This window comes from Candoia aspera, chromosome 2, assembly GCF_035149785.1.
Source record: "Candoia aspera isolate rCanAsp1 chromosome 2, rCanAsp1.hap2, whole genome shotgun sequence".
Taxonomy (NCBI): Eukaryota; Metazoa; Chordata; class Lepidosauria; order Squamata; family Boidae; genus Candoia; species Candoia aspera.
In genome coordinates, this window is record NC_086154.1 from 155,633,411 (window position 1) to 155,652,346 (window position 18,936).

The 18,936-nt window shown below is 44.0% G+C and overlaps 1 protein-coding gene across 10 annotated transcripts in view; it reads left to right on the top strand.

Moving 5' to 3' along the window:
* DOCK6 (dedicator of cytokinesis 6) overlaps positions 1 to 18,936 on the top strand; it is a 100,468-nt gene that overhangs the window by 41,430 nt on the left and 40,102 nt on the right. For 7 of the 10 annotated variants that reach the window (XR_010067270.1, XR_010067271.1, XR_010067272.1 and 4 more), the window contains exons 12-23: positions 73 to 197; positions 1,685 to 1,778; positions 2,589 to 2,751; positions 7,787 to 7,904; positions 8,943 to 9,013; positions 9,287 to 9,425; positions 9,909 to 10,010; positions 11,067 to 11,153; positions 11,876 to 12,107; positions 12,961 to 13,110; positions 14,527 to 14,702; positions 17,515 to 17,619. Coding sequence is in view for 7 of the 10 variants with exons in the window: in XM_063294435.1 (XP_063150505.1) it covers positions 73 to 197; positions 1,685 to 1,778; positions 2,589 to 2,751; positions 7,787 to 7,904; positions 8,943 to 9,013; positions 9,287 to 9,425; positions 9,909 to 10,010; positions 11,067 to 11,153; positions 11,876 to 12,107; positions 12,961 to 13,110; positions 14,527 to 14,702; positions 17,515 to 17,619 (1,562 nt within the window). In the remaining 3 variants the exon portion in view is untranslated. Of the gene's footprint in view, positions 1 to 72; positions 198 to 1,684; positions 1,779 to 2,588; positions 2,752 to 7,786; positions 7,905 to 8,942; positions 9,014 to 9,286; positions 9,426 to 9,908; positions 10,011 to 11,066; positions 11,154 to 11,875; positions 12,108 to 12,960; positions 13,111 to 14,526; positions 14,703 to 15,828; positions 16,215 to 17,514; positions 17,620 to 18,936 lie in introns of those variants that run through there. The other 3 variants (XM_063294440.1, XM_063294438.1, XM_063294439.1) reach the window with 2 other exon arrangements.

The following is an 18,936-nucleotide window of genomic DNA, read 5'->3' on the forward strand; positions in this document are numbered from 1 at the left end:
ATTATTTCTTGCTTGTGTCCCCTGAGGACATGGGCACGCCTCTCCTATTGAACACCTCTCTTCCTTTTGCAGAGCGCAAAGGTACCTGGAATGAGCGCAGGAGGAAAGCTTACGGGCGGCTGAGTGTTGGGGAGGAGATGTGCAGCTTTAGCAACTTCCGTCCAGCCACCCTCACAGTCACCAATTTTTTCAAACAGGTTAGAAGCTAGAATGATGTTTGGACCACCCTCAACCAGAACATCATGTAGGTTTAATATCTCTGAACCAGTGAGAATGCAAGCATGGGATCGGAGGGAGTTGTTTGTATGGCACTATCTGTTTCCTCACATGAAGCCATCTGTGAAGTGAGTGAAGCTCACTGACAGGCTGTAAGAGAACGAGGAGAACTTCCAGAATCTCTTCTGGCAAAATGTGGCACTTGGTCTGCCATGAGGAAGGAGGGGGGAAAGGTAAAGGTAAAGGTTTCCCTTGACGTAAAGTCCAGTCGAATCCGACTCTAGGGGGCGGTGCTCATCTCCGTTTCTAAGCCTTGGAGCCGGCGTTGTCATAGACACTTCCGGGTCATGTGGCCAGCATGACGACTTGGAACGCCGTTACCTTCCCGCTGAAGCGGTACCTATTGATCTACTCACATTTGCATGTTTTCGAACTGCTAGGTGAGCAGGAGCTGGGACGAGCAACGGGAGCTCACCCCGCCGCGCGGATTCGAACCGCCGACCTTCCGATCGACAGCTCAGCGGTTTAACCCGCAGCGCCACCGCGTCCCATAGGCTATAAAAGAAAGAGGAGAACTTCCAGAATCTCTTCTGGCAAAATGTGGCACTTGGTCTGCCATGAGGAAGGAGGGGGGAAATCACTTTTCTGTAGCTCCCAAAATGTAAATATGTCAACATGATGGATACAACATCCTTGCTTAACGTAATGGGGTGAGCACCAAGGCTGAAAGGAACAAGGACTTCAGAATGCCCTTGTCTCCACATTTCTTAGCATACTGCATTCTTTAAAGAATCTTTTTAAAAAAAAAACCATTTTATTCAACATTAAAAATATAACATGTCTTTAAAAAGTGTAGTTATCAATTTGTAATGTTACATTTACTGTATACTAAATAGCAGTATAACTATATGAACTATATTACTATTGTATAGAAATCTGTACACTTTGGAAAAAACCCTAATGTACCATATCTCAGAAAATAACTATATAATGAGAAAAAAAGAAGGAAAGGAAACCATTCTAAATGACCTAGGGAGAAAAATAAAAAACACTGCCCTGAAATTGAAGAACAAACCTTAAAAAAACAAAACAAATTAACCCCCCATTAATCTAATTCTAAACACATATTTTTAAAAAACATTTTAAAGATGAAACATATATATTAGACAATCAAAATTATATAACCTTCCATCTTGGTGTTGTGGTGTTGGTGTTTTTTAAGAAGGAATTAAACTTAAATGGGATGGAATTACATAATTAGGTCTTCAGTACAAAGCAGATTTGAAGGCTGAGAGTCTTCGCATGCTGTGTTCCTTAAAGAACTCCTGTCTGTCTTAATTTCTGAGTGCTGAAGCTCTCCACAAACATTTGTGGATGGGGGGTAATAGGGAACACTCATAGGAGGCTTTATTCCCTGGACCAGTGGATGCCTCCTCCTTTGCCTTATTCTCTCTCTCTCCATTTTCAGGAAGGCGATCGTCTCAGTGATGAGGACTTGTACAAGTTCCTGGCAGATATGAGGCGCCCATCTTCTGTCCTGAGAAGACTCCGTCCAGTTACAGGTAAAGTAGGGTATTGTAGGACCAGTTTTTGCCTGTTTAGATTACTTCCTCTAGCATGGTCTTTTCTAAGCCCCAATCTGTTTCAAATTGTCCCCAAAATGAGTTACTGAATAGGGCTCAGCACCAGTTTTGAAGGGGTGCTTTGGAAATTACACTGACGCAGAAGTACTGAGGCAGTCACATTCTCTAGGGAGCTCAGCCTGGCGACCTCAAAGGCTTTCCCAAGTTGGCTGTGCAGGCACCCATCCACAAGGCTTTGGCTGGAGCTGCCAGCCCTACAGAGTCACTGAGCATGCCCACGCATTGGGAAATGACCCAAGGAAGCCTTCAAACCAGCAGTGCTGAACTTCCTGTTGATTTGTTTGCACTAATGTGCAAACTATCAAATGCTGAGAGCAGCCCTGTTACATACATGTTTTGAGAAAAAACATGGTTTGCTCTTCCATAGTGTATTTTTGTTCTTTTTTACAAAGTGAAGTCAAAAGGTCAGTTAAAGCAAGAAGCATCTCTAAACTGAATGAAATGAGTGCCTACTCTAACCAGCATTTTCCTATGTGTGAAAGGCCAGTTCCCTCTCTGTTGTTTAGCCCCAGTGGTCTAGCTCTTGCTCTGGCACCTTTTAAGCCTAAGGGGTTCTGCTGCTGGTTCTGCTTCCTTCAGCTTCAGAATGGCTTCACGTGGGATAGAGATTGATCTCAGCATCTCCCCATCTTCCCACTGTCCATGCTCAGACCTTGTGCTTGATGCCTGCCTAGACGTGTTGCTCTGTATGTAAGTTATTCTTACACTTCTCTTGTTTCTGCACCACAGCCCAGTTCAAGATTGATATTTCACCAGTGCCAGAAAACCCCCATTACTGCCTCTCACCTGAACTGTTGCACGTCCAGCCCTACCCTGACCTGCGTGTCCGACCCACCAAGGAGATCCTCGAGTTCCCAGTCCAAGAAGTCTATACCCCTCACACAACGTATCGGTGAGCACACATCATGTGACCCTGCAAGTTTCACCCCTGAGAGGAAAGAAGCTCTGTTTTGGGTGTTTCCTTACTCTAACTTTTTAACCCTCACAGTCTTATACTACTACTGAACCCAGTAGATTATGAAATTCCACTAATTTTTTTGTACTGGAACATAAAGTTTGTTGAAACTTCAGTTCCTTTTCACTCGGCCTACCTCACACGTTCCCCCTTTTCTTTCAGTTTCCAAAAAGTGTTCTTCGTAAAAAGATAAAGTGAAGACCATCAAACTTGCAGAAAAGGTTTTTGCTTTCTTTGTGTTAAAATACAACGCTTTTTTAAAAGTCTGCAGGGGAACTTAAGGACTGATGAATTGTCTCTTCCATCAACCTACGTAACTAAATCCAACAGAGATAAATATGTTGATTGTCAACCTGGATCACTTTCTTCTCCTGATCTCTTACTGGCTTATCACTATGGCTGCAGGGATAGCCATACTTAACCATGTTGCCTGTAGTTCCCGCAAGGCAGTTCTAACCATTCAACGAATGTGACTGATGACTTTCTGCTCCACAATCCCCTCTGCAACATAAATCTGCTGAGATGTCCTTTTCCAGATCCCCCACATTCAGTCTGCCACCTCTGTGGCTCTTCATCTGTAAAAAGGGGCACAATGCAGTTGTATTGGGCAGGTAGACTGTCTAGCCCATGCCTTTTTCTTCAAGTGGTTCTGCTGCTTAGTAGAGCAGGGAGACCAGGTCTTGTTAAACATAAGCCCATGTTTGTTTTAATAACCAATAGGAGATAAGTGTCTCGTTTGTCAGTGATCTGATACTTCACTTTCGTAATGGCTCTGTTATTACCTGTAGGAGTCAACTCTGCCAGGGCCACTGGTCACATCATTTGATGTGTGTTAGAGTTTCTTCCCTAAGGAATACCTTCCCCTCTTGCCTTGCCTGTTCTTGAATCCAGAGCAGCTGTTTTGCCTGCTCAGCCATTTGCTGTTGCTGCTGCTTGGTTGCTCCCAGTAGGAACCAGAGGGTGAGATTCTGCTGTTGCACATGGGCCTTGAAGAGAGAAGAGATTGGTTCTCACAGAAGTGTCCCTGCATGCGCTGGTGCTTGAGACCCCAAACCTTTCACCACTTTCACTGCATGTCCTCTACTTGCCTTCTGTAGACTGAACTCACCCTAAACCTTTCCTCCATCCATCCCTCTAAGGCAGAACGCAGGCCCTCCTAGGAATGAGCTGTGTTCACGTGTGTGTTTTCTAGTGTGCCTAGAAAACTAATAAAATTGCAATTGCAACCTGGCTCTCTAGAGAAAGAACAGCATGCCAGAGAGCTTTTGTATCTATGACAGGTAGCCTGTTTATTCCCTCCAGCGGCTTTGCTGGTGAAATAGGGTGGTGCATTGAAGAAAAGCTGTAAGAGTCGGGGGGAATTGCTGCAGTTGACCAGCAGGAATTGTCCCTGTAATGCTCTTGGTATTGAAGAAATGCCAGCTAATAACTGAGGCAACTCTAATCCTTGCCCTAAGACCTCTGCTGTACAGACTGTTAAATCAGACATCACCTTAAAAGGGATCTGGGTAAGCTGAAAATAAGCTTATGAGATTAAAGTAGATGGGGATTGGCTTGATTTTTCAGAGCAGTGTGATTGCTACTGCTGAGACACAAACAGCCGGGTGTTGCTTGAGAGGGCTGGTTGATTATATTGTGCTTGGTCCCATGCGAGGTGTGCTGTGTGTTTCTTATTAGTTACAGCCATGCATCTTAATAGCTGTACGGCATTCTCTTCCTGGAGCAGAGAGGCAGGCTAGTGAGGCTTGCCCAGCTGGGTCGGGAGATGAGTTTGGGAGCTCTCCTCAAAGAGCAAGCTGGCCTACGAATTTGCCAGTTTAGAAGCTAGTCTGAGTTTTTCATTTAACCCCTTTCACCCAGTTGCCAAAATGTAACCAGGACAGGCTTTCACTAGCCGTGGAAAACATTTGCAGTCAGATTCATGACTTCTTCCATGCCTTCATATTCTCCCACTGCATACTAGAGTTTCATGTGTCTGAGAGGGTTTTGTAGAACTTTTTGTCATGTGGAGTGTGTCTAACTGTGGCTGCTCGACATAGTGGAGACAGGAAAGTTTCCATGATCCCTGGTTGCCTGCAAAAGTTGGTGTAGGGCAGTGCCAACCCCATGGCAGTAGGGGCTTCCCCCACAGCTTCTTGTGTTAGCCAGGCAAGTGAGCTTTAAAGAGAAGCAGTAAAAGGAATTGGGAACAGGTTTTGCTGAGATGGACAATGGTTGGGTATACCGATGGAGGCAGTGAGAAGTCTCATGAGCTGTTAGCTCTTCGAGGCAGTCCAGACAAGGAGCACATCAATGAATACTAGCTCTATCTTTACTGTAAGGTTACATTAACAGAAACTTGCAAGTCTGGAAGTATTCCTCCCCTCCTTTCCTTTTGCTCTCTGGAAAACTAGGGAGGGTCCCTTCTGAAACGCTTGCCGCATCCCTTTTCCTTCTGTGGACTGAGATATCTTTTGCGTGACAGTCCTTTAGTCTACAGCTCTTCCTCCTGTCTTCCAAGGTCATTCCCACATACTATTACATGAACATAGAGGGGATTAATGAATTTGGATAGATTCAGCAGTCTGCTGATTTAAAATACCAGAGTTTAACACACCCCAAATCAAGGGAAGGTAAGCCATTCCTCTTCCATAGCACACTGTGATTTCTTTCATTGAGTGTCTTTCCAGAAACAATTAACTTCCTTTTCATAGGTTGCACAGGAGAGAATGAAAACTGAGATATAAGTCTGATAACCACATTTCTGAAAAAATACTCTGATTTGGAGTTGGATTATATGCACTGTGTGGAAGACAAGTGGGTGAACTGATGCTCTGAAGGGCACATTTATGAAGAAACCTCAGATTACAGTAAATGTACTCATCTCTGTATCTGGTTGTAGCATCTAGCCAACTGTAATGATCTTAAGTTAAGAAGTGTCAGAATGGTTATACTTAGACCATTAGGAAATCCCAGGGCTGTCAACTAGACTGGGAAGTTAAGAAAACATCCCAGAAGAAGGGAGGTGGGAAACCATTTCCGTAATAGTGTCTAGAAAACAACACGGATGTGTCAGCATAATCAGTTCAAATCAAGGGAGGCTTTGTGAATAAACAGTTAAAAAACAAAATAGCTTAAGATTGTTTTCCCTTTACCCATGCTGTAGGTAAGTCTGTGGTTATTCCTGGGGATTTTACTAAGTGGAGCTGTGAAAAGCATAAAGCATAACCTCATAGAGTAGTGTCCCCAAACTAAAAGAAATAGTTACCCTCACTGCTGAAAACTCCCATTCTTTGTTTTGGACATCTTGGTGGTCCATGGTGGACAGCGTTTCTTCAAGCACCTTAACTTGTAGCAGTGTATTTTGATGACTCACCAGCATCTTGTGCAGTTCTTCCTTCTTGGCCTGAGCCTGTTGCTTCAATATTGTGCCCTCTGCCTATTGGAAAGAGAGCAGAGGAGTAAGCTAGGGAGAGGGGGGGAAGAGCAGCTTTAGGGCCTGGATACCAGGAGTAGATACTTAGAAGAGAATTAGATTGAAAATCTTGCACTGTACATTTGTCAATTACCATGACAAAAATGGAGCCAGGTGAAAGATGAGAGTCCATATAGCCTTATATTTTATTTATTTATCCATTGGCTTTATATCCCACCTTCCCAGGGGCATATACCACAAATTGCTGTGTCCAAAGCTCCAGCACAACTCCTTTTATATCATCAACCTGCTTCCTCCTGTTTTAAAAAAAGTCACTGTAAACACAGTTACCTTCAGCCCTTTAATTATCCCTCTGATCTCATTCCGGTCCAGCTGTATGCTCTGAATCTGGTGATACAGTACTTTCAAACCCTGTTGATAAAAGTCCATGCCTTGCCTGATCCTGTCGAGCTTCTGCGCCATGGAGTTGTAGAGGTTGTGCAGCGCCTGGCTGAACTGCAGCACTCCGTAGACCAGAACATTGACCTCTTCCTGCAGAGCCCCCTGCTGGAGGCCCATGAGGGAAGGGGCAGGGGTGCTTACCTGGCACATTAGGAGGCTTAAGAACATGGAAGCCAGCATAGCTCTGATTGGTCCAGTGGTAAAACAGAGTGACTGGAAGCTTCTCCTTATATAGAGGGTGGGAGGATTGGAGGGGCGGGGGGAGACAGAGATGATTTGGGATCTCTCCTGAACTGCCCTCTCTGGCTGTGAATGAGTCAGCACTATTTTAAAACTCTGCTCTTATCCCACTCTTGATCACTGGTAGGGCACAAAGACCCTCTCTTAGAGCAGTAGAATTTCACAAGGCTAGGCTGCAGCCAGATTACGACAGAGACATTCAGGTTTGTTTTTGAGGATTGCACAGCTTGATGATAGGCTCAGTGTATTTATCCTGGCTGGGCTGGCCGGAGGAGCAATGCTATGTAATTTGCTGCTATTTGCGGGGCTGGCATGATCTGAATGTCCATATATCAGAGTTGTTCATGCCATGCCTCTGGCTTTTTCTATGTAATCACTCACTTTCTCCCACTTTTCCTGAAAAACAATTCACACTTCCTTTGTTTAAGATGGCAAACAATACTTGAGATCAAGCAGACTAATAACAAACTTACTCTAAAATGTATGGATCCTTATGAAGCCAAAACAGCACCTCCTAATCATGAAAGGCAGGTATCACCAGGTTTAGAGGAATCCAGAATTTTACAGGAGTATAAAGAATGAGGGGTGGGGTGGAAGCCACAAAAAACTCAGGAAGAACCAACCATGCATTGCGGCCTTGTAATGCCAAGGACTGGAAGGAAAAATGAAACGCTTGGGAAGCAAAGAGTAATGGGATGATCCTGAAAAAGAGCAAAGCTAGAAAGCTGACCAGAGGCATTCCCTGCTAAAACATTCTGTTGTGGAATCAGTGGTTTGGAAGATAAAGAAAAAGTATTCTGGCAATGCTGTTGTGTCATCAAGTACATGCTCTCCTCCTGCCCACCTCTTGTGTCCAACATTTTCCTTTTTTTCCAGGAACCTGCTCTACATTTATCCCCAGAGCCTGAATTTCAGCAGCCGTCAAGGGTCGGTGCGGAACATCGCAGTGAAACTGCAGTTTATGGCTGGAGAGGACCCCAGCCAAGCCATGCCTGTGAGTGAGGCCCACCCTCAGCTGCTTCCTTCTCTCTTTTGTCCATCGTTGGAACGGTGGGGCAGGAGGGAGCCGCTGAAGAGACAGCCCCAAATACCCTCTCCTGAGCCAGTCCTTCCCTCTTGAGCTATCTCAGGGCGGGTGCGGGGCTTCATTTGTGATATCACCCACAACTTCTATTCCTATAAGACTTTCTCTTCTTAACTCAAACTCCTACACTTTTCCCATATGAAGATAGGCTTTGTGCTGTGTCTACGGCAGATTTAATACCCACCATAAGTTGGTGTTTTAGACTAAAGGTTGGCTGCTGTTTGCCAGCCCATTTATTTAATATCTAGTCAGGGTTCTGTGCCCTGCCTGGCATTTATCACCACAGCATGGCTTGCCAAAAAGTTTGATAAACTCAGAAGGAAGCATACTGATTGAGCAATTTAAGGGAGAATGACCTGTTCCCTGCCAGCAGGATTCTGCTTCAGCTGCTTTCAATTCACAGTTTTCTTTAGAAATGATCCTACAAAGTAGCAACTTGCTCATGGGTTCAGTCAGAGTACAGATCAGAGCCCAAATTTGCAGCCTCTGGATTATGACGGCTCTTAAGGGAGAATTTCGGAAAGGCCATGTCTGTGTTTCTTAGTGGAGCTGGGGAAGTGATTGGATTTTGTTGCCTTGTTTGGATTTTGAGCAGAGAATGGGAAATGGGAATGTTATAGTAGCCATTGAAAATATCTGAAAGGTTGGGAAAAAAAGATCAGCTCCGGTAGGTTATCCTTCTGGTATCTCTGAACTTGAATCATCACAATAATGTAGGAAAGGAAAGAGTATGGATCAAGCAGAGATCCCTTCCCTTCCCCAAAAAGGCTAGTGCCACAATGGAAAGTATTGAGACATATGTGGTATTTTTGGTAGACAAATAATGAAAATCACGTGGCCTGCTAAGTGCCCGTTTCACTGGTTTATCCTTCATGCTCCCTCCCTTGACCAGCTGAGTTTCATGCCCCCTGTTGCTGACCAATGCTATTTTTTCTCCTTATGCTCCAGGTTATCTTTGGAAAATCGAGTTGCAGTGAGTTTGCAAAAGAAGCTTACACGGCTGTTGTGTACCATAGCAAGTGAGTCTTTAGCAACCAGAGTGGGAGTTGATGGTGGCTGCAGATAGGTTACAGGTGGTTGTCTGGCAAGCCTATACTGAGCCATGCAGACTTTGTCAGAAAAATGGTCTGTGATTGTCCATGCAGATCCTTATCGCCAGTGTGTTTTCTTAAGGAAATGAGAAGTTTCGTAAAGTGTTACATATCAGCTTTCTACTTGTGGGAGGCTGAGACGCTGCCTTAGCTACAGTTAGTTTTGGGCAGAGTCTTGTGACATCCCTCCCCTGTCCACAGGTGTCCTGAGTTCTATGAGGAGTTCAAGCTGAAGATCCCAGCCAACTTGACAGACAACCACCACTTGCTCTTCACCTTCTACCACATTAGCTGTCAACAGAAACAGAACACACCTCTGGAGACTCCTGTTGGCTACACAGTGAGTTTCAAAAGAATCAAGGGGTTCTGTAGGTGCAAGGCAGAGCCTAGGCTTTACTGTGGAAGGGCCCCAGTTTAAATCCCCACTATCCCCCATGGCAAGGATGTTCAGATAAGAGGACTAGGAGAATCCCCTGCTCTAAGACTCTCCAACTGTGCACGGATCAGAGTATGATCTGACATTATATACATTCGTATTTGATCAGTTTACCTGGAATGCCAGTTACTAAGAATTCCCGTCCCGTCTGATTTTTGCTCAGCGGGGTTTACTGTTGTCAATACCAGTCGTAAATCGCCTCGAATATGGAAGGTAGAATGGTGGAAGAAGAGTCCTTTAGTTCTGTATGCTGCATGTGGTTGTATGTCTGCTTTTCTTAGTAAAACTGACCTGTGAGACAGGAAGGGAGGGGTGGATTGCAGAGGAAAAGTGACAAGCGAAGATGCCAGCCCGCAAGGATTTACTCTGCCTGTCTTCTCTTCATAGTGGATTCCTCTCATGCAACATGGACGGCTGAGAACGGGGCAGTTTTGCCTGCCAGTGTCAATTGACAAGCCTCCACCCAGTTATTCAGTGCTCACCCCTGATGTAAGTAGTGAATGGCTTTGTTTTTATGCAGGACGGAGCCTGAAGGGCCTTTCCTGGGCTGCATTGCAAAAGATGCTTCCTTTCGCGCTTGCTGCTCCCACTGTACCCCCCCCCCCCATGTCTCACAAAATGTGTATTACTTCCCCATTTGTAACAATTCTCTTCCTCACCTCTATCACCTGCTTCTGTCAGCAAGCTAGATATGCCATAAACAAATTGATATATGGGTTTTCCAGGGGGTTGCAAATGGAGCAGGAATCCACAGTTGGTCTGCAGGCTGTATGTTGTAGAAGACTGATATATAGCAAATATATATCACAAGGGGTTAGAAATAAGTTATATTCTGGCAACATTTTGGTGCCAATTCAGTCACTAATACCCTGTTAGATAGGAAGAGCTGCAGCCTGTCACCAGCTTCTGAAAGACTAGGGATCTTATGGGGAAATCCCAGCCTGGGCAGAGGTCAAATTCTGAAATTGGAAGAGGCTTTTCTGAGCTGTCCAGATCACATGAATTACTGCACCTCCGAGGCTCAAAGTTGTGGCTATTTTGCCTCTAGGCAAACTGAACCGGTATCCCAGAAATTGATTTTTTTTTATTTTTGAAAAAAAATAGGTTACCTCCTGTATTATCTCACCAGACACAAATGTGCACCCACATGCCTACACACCTCACATGCTCTACGTTACTTTGAGATTGCATTAGGCGATTGTTTTCATTTGTTTACAGTCTCCACATTTTCCTTCTCATAGCTTATTTTCATTTGATACTGAAACTCAACTTCTGTATTCAGAAAGCATGCTTGCTGCTCCCCTGACCTTCTTTCGTTTGAAAGAAATAGATACCTCATAGAGAGCGTGGCAAAATGAAGCATCCCTGTGGCATCCTGATCACAGGTGACATTAACTCCAAAGCGTACCAGGTTTTGACAGGTCAGCCTAGTCATAAGGACTTCAGGATTGCAGCTTGTTTCACAGTGAATACTAGATTTTCCACTGGCAGAACTTCATTATGCATTTTGTTTACAATGCATTTTTCTGGGTTGCTTCTCTGTAGGTGCAGCTGCCTGGCATGAAGTGGGTGGACAATCACAAAGGGGTCTTCAGTGTGGAAGTTCTGGCAGTTTCCTCTGTCCACACTCAGGTGAGAGGTCAAGTCAGTGGTGGATCTTCCATGTTGCCAGGCAAAACCAAGAGTTGGGCTTGGTTGTGTCATCTTCTTGTTTGACAGCTGGGAATTTGCATTAGTCTTTGCATTAGTTTTGCCCTCTCCAAGTCTAAAACTGAAATCTCAGCCCACGTTTGAGTTGATTTTCTTTTTGCAAGTACATACCAAAATTTTTTCCAGATTCATAATAGATTTCTTCTTTGGCAGCCTATGAAGCAAAATGTATCCCATTGAGAAAAACAGGATTTTCTCAGTTACTCTTAACACCACAAGATAGCATGCATTAGAGACCATATATATGAAGCTGCCATCTCTCTGAAGCCTAGGAAAATAAAGGTGACTATGCAGCAGGCTTGTGCTACTTAGCTGTCCCTGAGGTTCTTACAATGAGAAATGATCCACATTTGATAAAGGGATCTAAAAACAGATCCTAATCTTCCCTAATGTAGGGTTGGGGAACATGTCCTCCACACCCCACCCCACACGATACTGCTAGACTATAATCCCTTCATTCTTGGTCATGGTAACTGGAGCTTCTGGGCATTACAGTTCAGCAGCATCTGGAGAGCCATAAATTGTCTGCCCAACTTTAATATTTGGTATGTATTTTTATCTCTGTCACATCACATTATTGTTATAGATGAACGATGCTAAAGCTTAATTGATATTCTGCACATAGTCATTCTTTGTTCTGGCAGGATCCATTCTTGGACAAGTTTTTCACCTTGATACACGTGCTGGAAGAATACACCTTTCCCTTTCGACTCAAAGATGTGATCCTAACAGAGAACAACATAGAGTCTGAGTTGAAATCTAGCGTGGGCAACCTGCGAGTGGCTAGCCTGGAACCTCTGGTGGCCTTCAGTCATCAGATCCTCAACAAGCTGATCCAACTCATTGTATACCCACCTGTCATTGCAGGGCAGATTGGTGAGTGCCCCATCTGTGTCCCTTTCTATTTCCTCTGAAAGGATTTTCTTGCATGTCATCTGAGACAAGTGGGAGAACCTAAAATCCCAGTATTTTGAAGAATCCTCACTCGCGGTGTGTGCTGGAAGGAACACTTTTGGGATACCCTCCATCCACTGAGAAAATGAACCTTCACAAGTATGAGTAGTATTCCAGCCTGCACATTTTGGATTAGGCTTCCACACTGAGATGAGATGAGTGCCTTCTGGATGCCAGCGTAACAAGGAAGGCTTGAAGTATCCATCTGTATCTCAAAGGGACAGACCCTTTTACAGTGTTGCTGTGGATAACAGTGGCAGACTGGTATTGGGAGAAGTAGGTAGCAGGTGCTGTCAGTCTTTCCAGCTGTTTGCAAGGAATGCTGTCAATCACTCTGCTACATTTCTATTAGTCTATTAGTGCCCTTATACAGAAAATACTTACTTGAATTTTTCTGCCATGAATTTATTGTCAATATACTAAGATACCATACGCAATAGATTTAAGCTGTTTTCTTTTTGCCTTACATTGAATATATGGCAGGTCCTGTTTGACCAAAACGCATCTGAGTATCTTTTGCTTTTGAGGCATCCGGTTTTCATGGCATACGTAACACAGTCTTATGTATGACAGTAAATCCCAGGGAATTTATTAGAATTTACTCCCAAGCAGCCCCAATGCATAGGATTCAAATCTTATACTCACCTAGCTTTTAAGAAATCTTTTAAACTGCCCATCTTTTTTCGTTTTGTACCTAATTTATCTTCCACTACCTAACGTTTGTCTCACTCTGTTTAGTCACAACTTTCCCCATTTCTTTGCTTGCTTCTTCCAGTGAACTTGGGTCATGCAGCATTTGAAGCCATGGCTGTGATGGTGAACCAGATCCACAAGAGCTTAGAGAGCAGCCAAGACCAGCACGGCCACAATCATCTGTTGGCCTCTTACATTTTCTACGTTTTCCATCTGCCTGTGATGGATCCAGGTTCGCCAGAGATCACAAATGCTTGGTATTTTTGTGGGAGAGCAAATGACTGCGTGCCTGATCATCCTTCCTGTGGGCTGTGGGCCATTTTCCATGGCCTGCAGCTTAGGAGCTATGTAAGGCATTCCAAGGGTTCAATGAGGACTGTATATTCACAGAACAAAAAGTGCTTCACTCCTTGTATTGTCAATACATCTCTGTTAAAAAGGATAATTAGATAACACCATCTATCTGTTTTGATTGTGTGCAGAGAACAAAGACCTGTTTATACTTGACATCTTTGTCTGAATGATTATAAACCTGTGGTGACTGATTTAGTTGCTGGTGGGTGATTCAGAGGTAGTCTGAGAAGCAGGCTGAGGGAGTTGCCAAACCAGGCTCCAAGGATCAAGGACAGCTTGATGATTCTCTTGATATCTGCTCAAGAGAAGATCCTATTTGAGGCTTATACCCTCTCCCAATTTGAAATTAAAAATAGAATTTCAGAAGCTCAGACTACAGGTAGTCCTCACATAACAACCACAATTGGGACCGGCAACCGCATCACTAAGTGATGTGGCCATTAACCAAAACATCACGTGACCACACCGGACTTACAACGTCACTTCTGCTGCAGTCGTTAAGCAAATCGCTGTGGGTCGTTAAGTGAGACATCACATGATTACGACTTGTGATTTTACTGCCAGTTCCTCTGTTGACTCTGCTTGTTGGAAGCCAGCTATGAAGTGTGCAAATGGTGATCATGTGACCATGGGACACTGCAATGATCATAAACACCTGCTGGTTGTGAAGCATCTGAATGTCAATCACGGGATCACAGGGACATTGCAATGGTCGTAAATGCGAGGACTGGTCGTAAAGTTACTTGTTTCAGCACTGTCATAACTTTGAACAGTTGCTAAACAGGGCAGTCGTTAAGTGAGGTCTACCTGTAATGTGGTTGCTTAACCAATCTCTCCATCTCCTCCCTATGTTCTACTACAACAGCCAAGATTGAAACAACATGACATGCTCCATTATATGTAGGAGGAGGGTGAGGCTTAACAATAGTACCCATACAGCATATAGTGGAAGAGAATATCCTGTAATAGCTTTTGTAGCACTTCAAAATTATAATCCCACATTTCAGTCAAGAAGCTCCAGTGGTGAAATTGCAATAGAAAAATATTTTAATGAGTTTTCTGAAGGGAAGGAGATGGAGCACACTAATGGAAAAGGAGAGAGATTATCCTCAAATTTATGGCAAATCCCCTCTGCTTAAATGAAAGAGAATCTGATAAGGGAGAGTCCCATTAAACATGGAAGAGTTGTAGAGATTTTTAAACCTCTGCACAAATGGCAGAAGAAGTCACTCTCCCGGTCTAAACGTGGAGTTGTCTGACTCTCTTGATTTAACTCACTCTGTACCTCTTGCAGAGACTGGAGTACCACCCCACAGCAGTACCATCCAGTACGCTACCTTGTCCCGTGCAACCGGACGCCCTGTCAGCCTGAACCTCTCTCGTTCCAAAAGTATCAGCAACAGCAATCCTGATTTGACCACCACACCAACTTCCCCCGATGAAGAGGTTCAGAAGATTATCAGCAGCAAGGTTGGTACTGCTGAGAATTAAGGGGCAGGGGCAACACCCTGCTCACGGTGTTCTCCTCAAGCAGAAGGAAGTTCTGTTAGCTGCCCAACCATCTGCTCAACCTGGTGCCTGAATTACGGTTTTTAAGTGCCAGGTGCTGGCCAGGCATTTTTGGTGTCTCACAACTCTGTGCTGTGTTCTTGTATCTTACTGGTTGCACTGTTCTTTATGGAGGTTTCTGTTCTTGTAGTTGGTTTTCTGCTGCTTTTGTACAGTTTTAATGGATTGCTCCCTACCCAGAAAATTCTTAATAATGAACAGTTTAGATGTCTAATAAATAAATACAATTTCTACCACAAATAAGGATAAAAAACAGAATTGCAAAAATTTGTAGACCTAACAGGAGAATGCCTAAAACGGGTTCTCCATCAGTCTTCATATTCCCTGGCTTTTCAAAGTGCGTGTGCTCATAAGAAAGGCCTGGGCAGCTATTTCACAGCGTAGGCTACCCCTAGACTCTAATCTGGACATGGAAAATCTTGGGTTTTTGCATCAAGTGTGGCCTGCAGGAATACTTTATCCTCCCTATAAAGTTCCTCTCCCTCCAATTCTCCTACCCAGCACAGGGAAAAGAGAAAATAATTAATTCTACTCAGAGAATGTATGTTTTCCTCCCCCAGCACTGAGAGAAGCTCCTTCTCTTAGTGCTTAGGTATAGAAAATGCCTGTTGCAGCTGACTTGCATTGATCACCTGGGGAGATGGGACTGGGAAGGATGTGTGTATGAGGACGCGTGTGTCTGTATCAGGTAGGTGTATTTGTGTAAATCTGGGAAAAGGCATGCCAACATTGGCTCCACCAGCACCCATCCACTGTTGGCGTATGACCTTTGACATGTTCAGATGGTTTCCTCCAATCTTGCTTTAGGCTGCCTGGAGAAAGGCTTTTCTTAGTTCACTTCTGTAAACAGAATGTATTGCCCTGCATAATTGTGGGTTTACTGGACAATAATCTGGTCTTATTTTTCCAGGGAAGCAGCATTTACAGAGCTTATTCTGATATTTATCTTCCATGTAATTATCTTCCTTACTTTTTTTTTCGTTCTTCCTATCTTTCCAAAAAAAATGCTGCCACTGAACCATAAAAGCGCCAAAGGGTTTCTATGGAAGTCAAGTAGCGACTTCAGAACATTTGGGATCCACAGTGAAACCACACCAGCAATTTGATTCTGCCCAATGGCTGCGCTATATGAAAAGCAGATCTCAGATCTGATGGGAAAACATTGGCTGGGCTAGCACAAGGAGATGATTCTGTTGCCTGGCAATTAGAGCTGGCCCTATTTGGCTTAGGGCTATTACTGGCACCGGTTTATCTGCATAATTCTGCGAGTTTGACTCAGATGGAATTAATAATAGAATGGGGTTAATAAAACAATCTGAGAGAATCTCTCTGAGTATCAGTCCTTATTACGGAATCGGGACATATTTGATTTAAAACAACCTCCTCCAACCTGTTTTCCTCCAGATGTGTTGGACTACAACTCCTGGGATTTCTTCCTCAGGTTACCTTGAAGTTCAGCTCTGTTCTTGGATGCTTGACTCTTGCCGCACACTACCAGGAAGTTCAGAGGGCTGTTGAGGAGAGATGTGTTTATTAGGACTATAGTGTCTGCAACTGGTGGGGAGGAGAAGGCCTCACTTAATACAGCAGAACTTGGATGATATGACATGCAAGTGGAAAATACTGAGTTTTCCTATGAAGTTGTGTTTTTTGTTTTGGCTTTTTATTATGGCCATTTATAGCATGTTAAAGCCTTTTTAAAGGCTTCAAATGTCTTATTTTTTTACTGCCAAAAGTTGGCAAGAAATCATGCTGATTTCCACCAAATTTTCAGGGGAAGTGCAGAACAGCTATAGAGGTTGACCTGATCCTGCAGCTCATGCTTCTGAATAGCAGATCAAATAGCAAACCTAAATCCAGCAGGAGTCCTCTCTTTTGAAAAACAGAAGCAGCCATGCTGGCCACGAGGGGGAAAACCATCTGTATTAAGATAATAATATAGTTTTCTCAGGCAAGATGGCTACCAAAAAAAAAGAGAAAGAGAGAGGGGTAGAAATGGCTAAAGGAGTAAAAATGTGGCTGATCTTTAAACCTTGGTAGCATTATGTGGAATCTCTAACATGGAATGTGGAAGTACACGGCACACTTGAACATTGCTCCTTTCCTCAAGTAACTACTACATCCCTGCACTCTGTTCCAGCTACTGAAATCAGATAAAATCCGGGCATTTTTACATTCAAAAGCAATTCTCTCAGCAAGTTGTACATTGGGCCTGTCAGATTGTGAACAATCCCTGGCATTAAAAAAAATGTTTTTCGGTTAACACGGAGTACTTCTTGAAAATACTTCAATACTCCTTGCCAGATGCTTTCATCACTACAGTGGGCCTGAACAGACAGGCACAATAAGTGATCTTTATAGGTGACCCACGCGCTGTTTGTGTTCTGCTTCTCTAATGGAGTGGCGTTCTGGGACTCAGAAAAGGCTTGTGCCCAGATATCCATGTCAACATGCCTAAAACTATTAGGAAACAAGGCTTGAGAGTTCCAGAATCCCTTTAGGGATTTGTTGCAGTTTCTGGCTTAAACAGAATCTTAGCGCTAAAATTCCTCCTCTTTCTTTGCAGCCACCTCCGTCAACGTTTGTCTCTTCTAAACTGCAGCAACAGTGGTTGTGGCTTTTTCTGAAGCGTTCGGTGTGGTTCTTTTGCCCTGATCGTTGTATCTGTTGTGATTATTTTTCCTTTCACACTCTTTTTTTACATATTGCATAGGGGATCGACCGCTCTCACTCTTGGGTCAACTCTGCCTATGCCCCTGGAGGCCCCAAGTCTGTGCTTCGCAGGAACCATCCGAACTCCAGCACGGACCTGAAGCAGGTGCCTTTCCTCTCCCTCCCATTGTGCTTGTAGCTTCTCCCTTTGGCAGGCTTGTCCAAGTGCATCTGCAGTAGGAGCCAGATTAAGGTGGAGAATAAAGCTTTCCAAACGGCTGAAGTGGGAGGCTGCTGAGCACAGCGCTGGCCATCTGCCCCGTTTTCACAGAAGATGAGTTTTCTTACTTGATTGGGATTTCAAATGTCCTCCACTTTTCCTTTGCCACTTTGAAAAACCAGTAGAATGCGGAGTAGCATGGCGTGCCTCCTAGAAAAAGGAGCAGTGGCATGACAGGGCACACACAAGGCTTTCTTGCTGGGACAGAGCATACTGTTTTTATATTGGAAGCATTTGAGCCGGGTGCTGCCAGAGAAGACCTTGCTTGTTTTCCTTGATAACTGAGATTCGTGCTTGCTGATAGCAGTATGCTTAGGGCAGGCACAAAGCTGTCCGATTTCCTAGTGTCTATCTCCTAACTCGTGGGTTAATCTATGGCTCATGGGTTAAGCAGTTTGTGGCTGAACAAAGCCAAAACAGTCTCTTAGGGTGGTGTGCTAATGAAACCACCTCAGTTGTTAATTTATACATTTCACTGTTGTCATTGACTAACCCTTAAAATCTTTATGGTTTGCGGGGAGGTGCATTGGCTCCTGCAAGCTACTTTTGCCAAGTAAGTGGACTGTACTGTACCACCTATTTATATCCATTCCTGTTTCAAAAAGAAAGAAATGCATTAACATGAACTTGTTTTGTTACTTCTCTAAATGGCTGTTGGTTTAAGCGTTGGAGAAATTCTGCTCTCTTGGCTCCTCTGTGAGATGGTGGTGGGCTAGGGGTTGTCTCTTCCTCCTCAGGCTTTCCTTCCATAGCTGGCAGGACTTTGTGTCCTTCAGAGCAAAGCATTTGGCCAGAAATACCTCATAGCAAGGAGAGGAGCATCTAGGCCTGTCTGTAAGCCCTGCTCTGAAGCTAAGGGTGCCATGGTGGCCAGGCAGCAAAGAAAAAAGCATTTGAGGCGATCATCAGGCCAGCATGGCAGGAGTCCAGAGATTGTTGAACTGGATCTGAGGGGTTTGTGTTGAAATCCCCACTCAGGTAGGTCTCCCTTAGACTAGGTAGCCTCGGACCAATCACTATTTCATTGATCTCATAGGAGATTATTAAAGGATCATAATAACCCTTTCCATACTACCTAGAGAATCTTAGAGGAAGGATGACATGTACATGGGGTAGATAATTTTCAAGACACTCATTTTATGTAAGATATTTACTTTTATTTACTCCCAACGACTCCACATATATCCTTTGTTCCCTGGATTC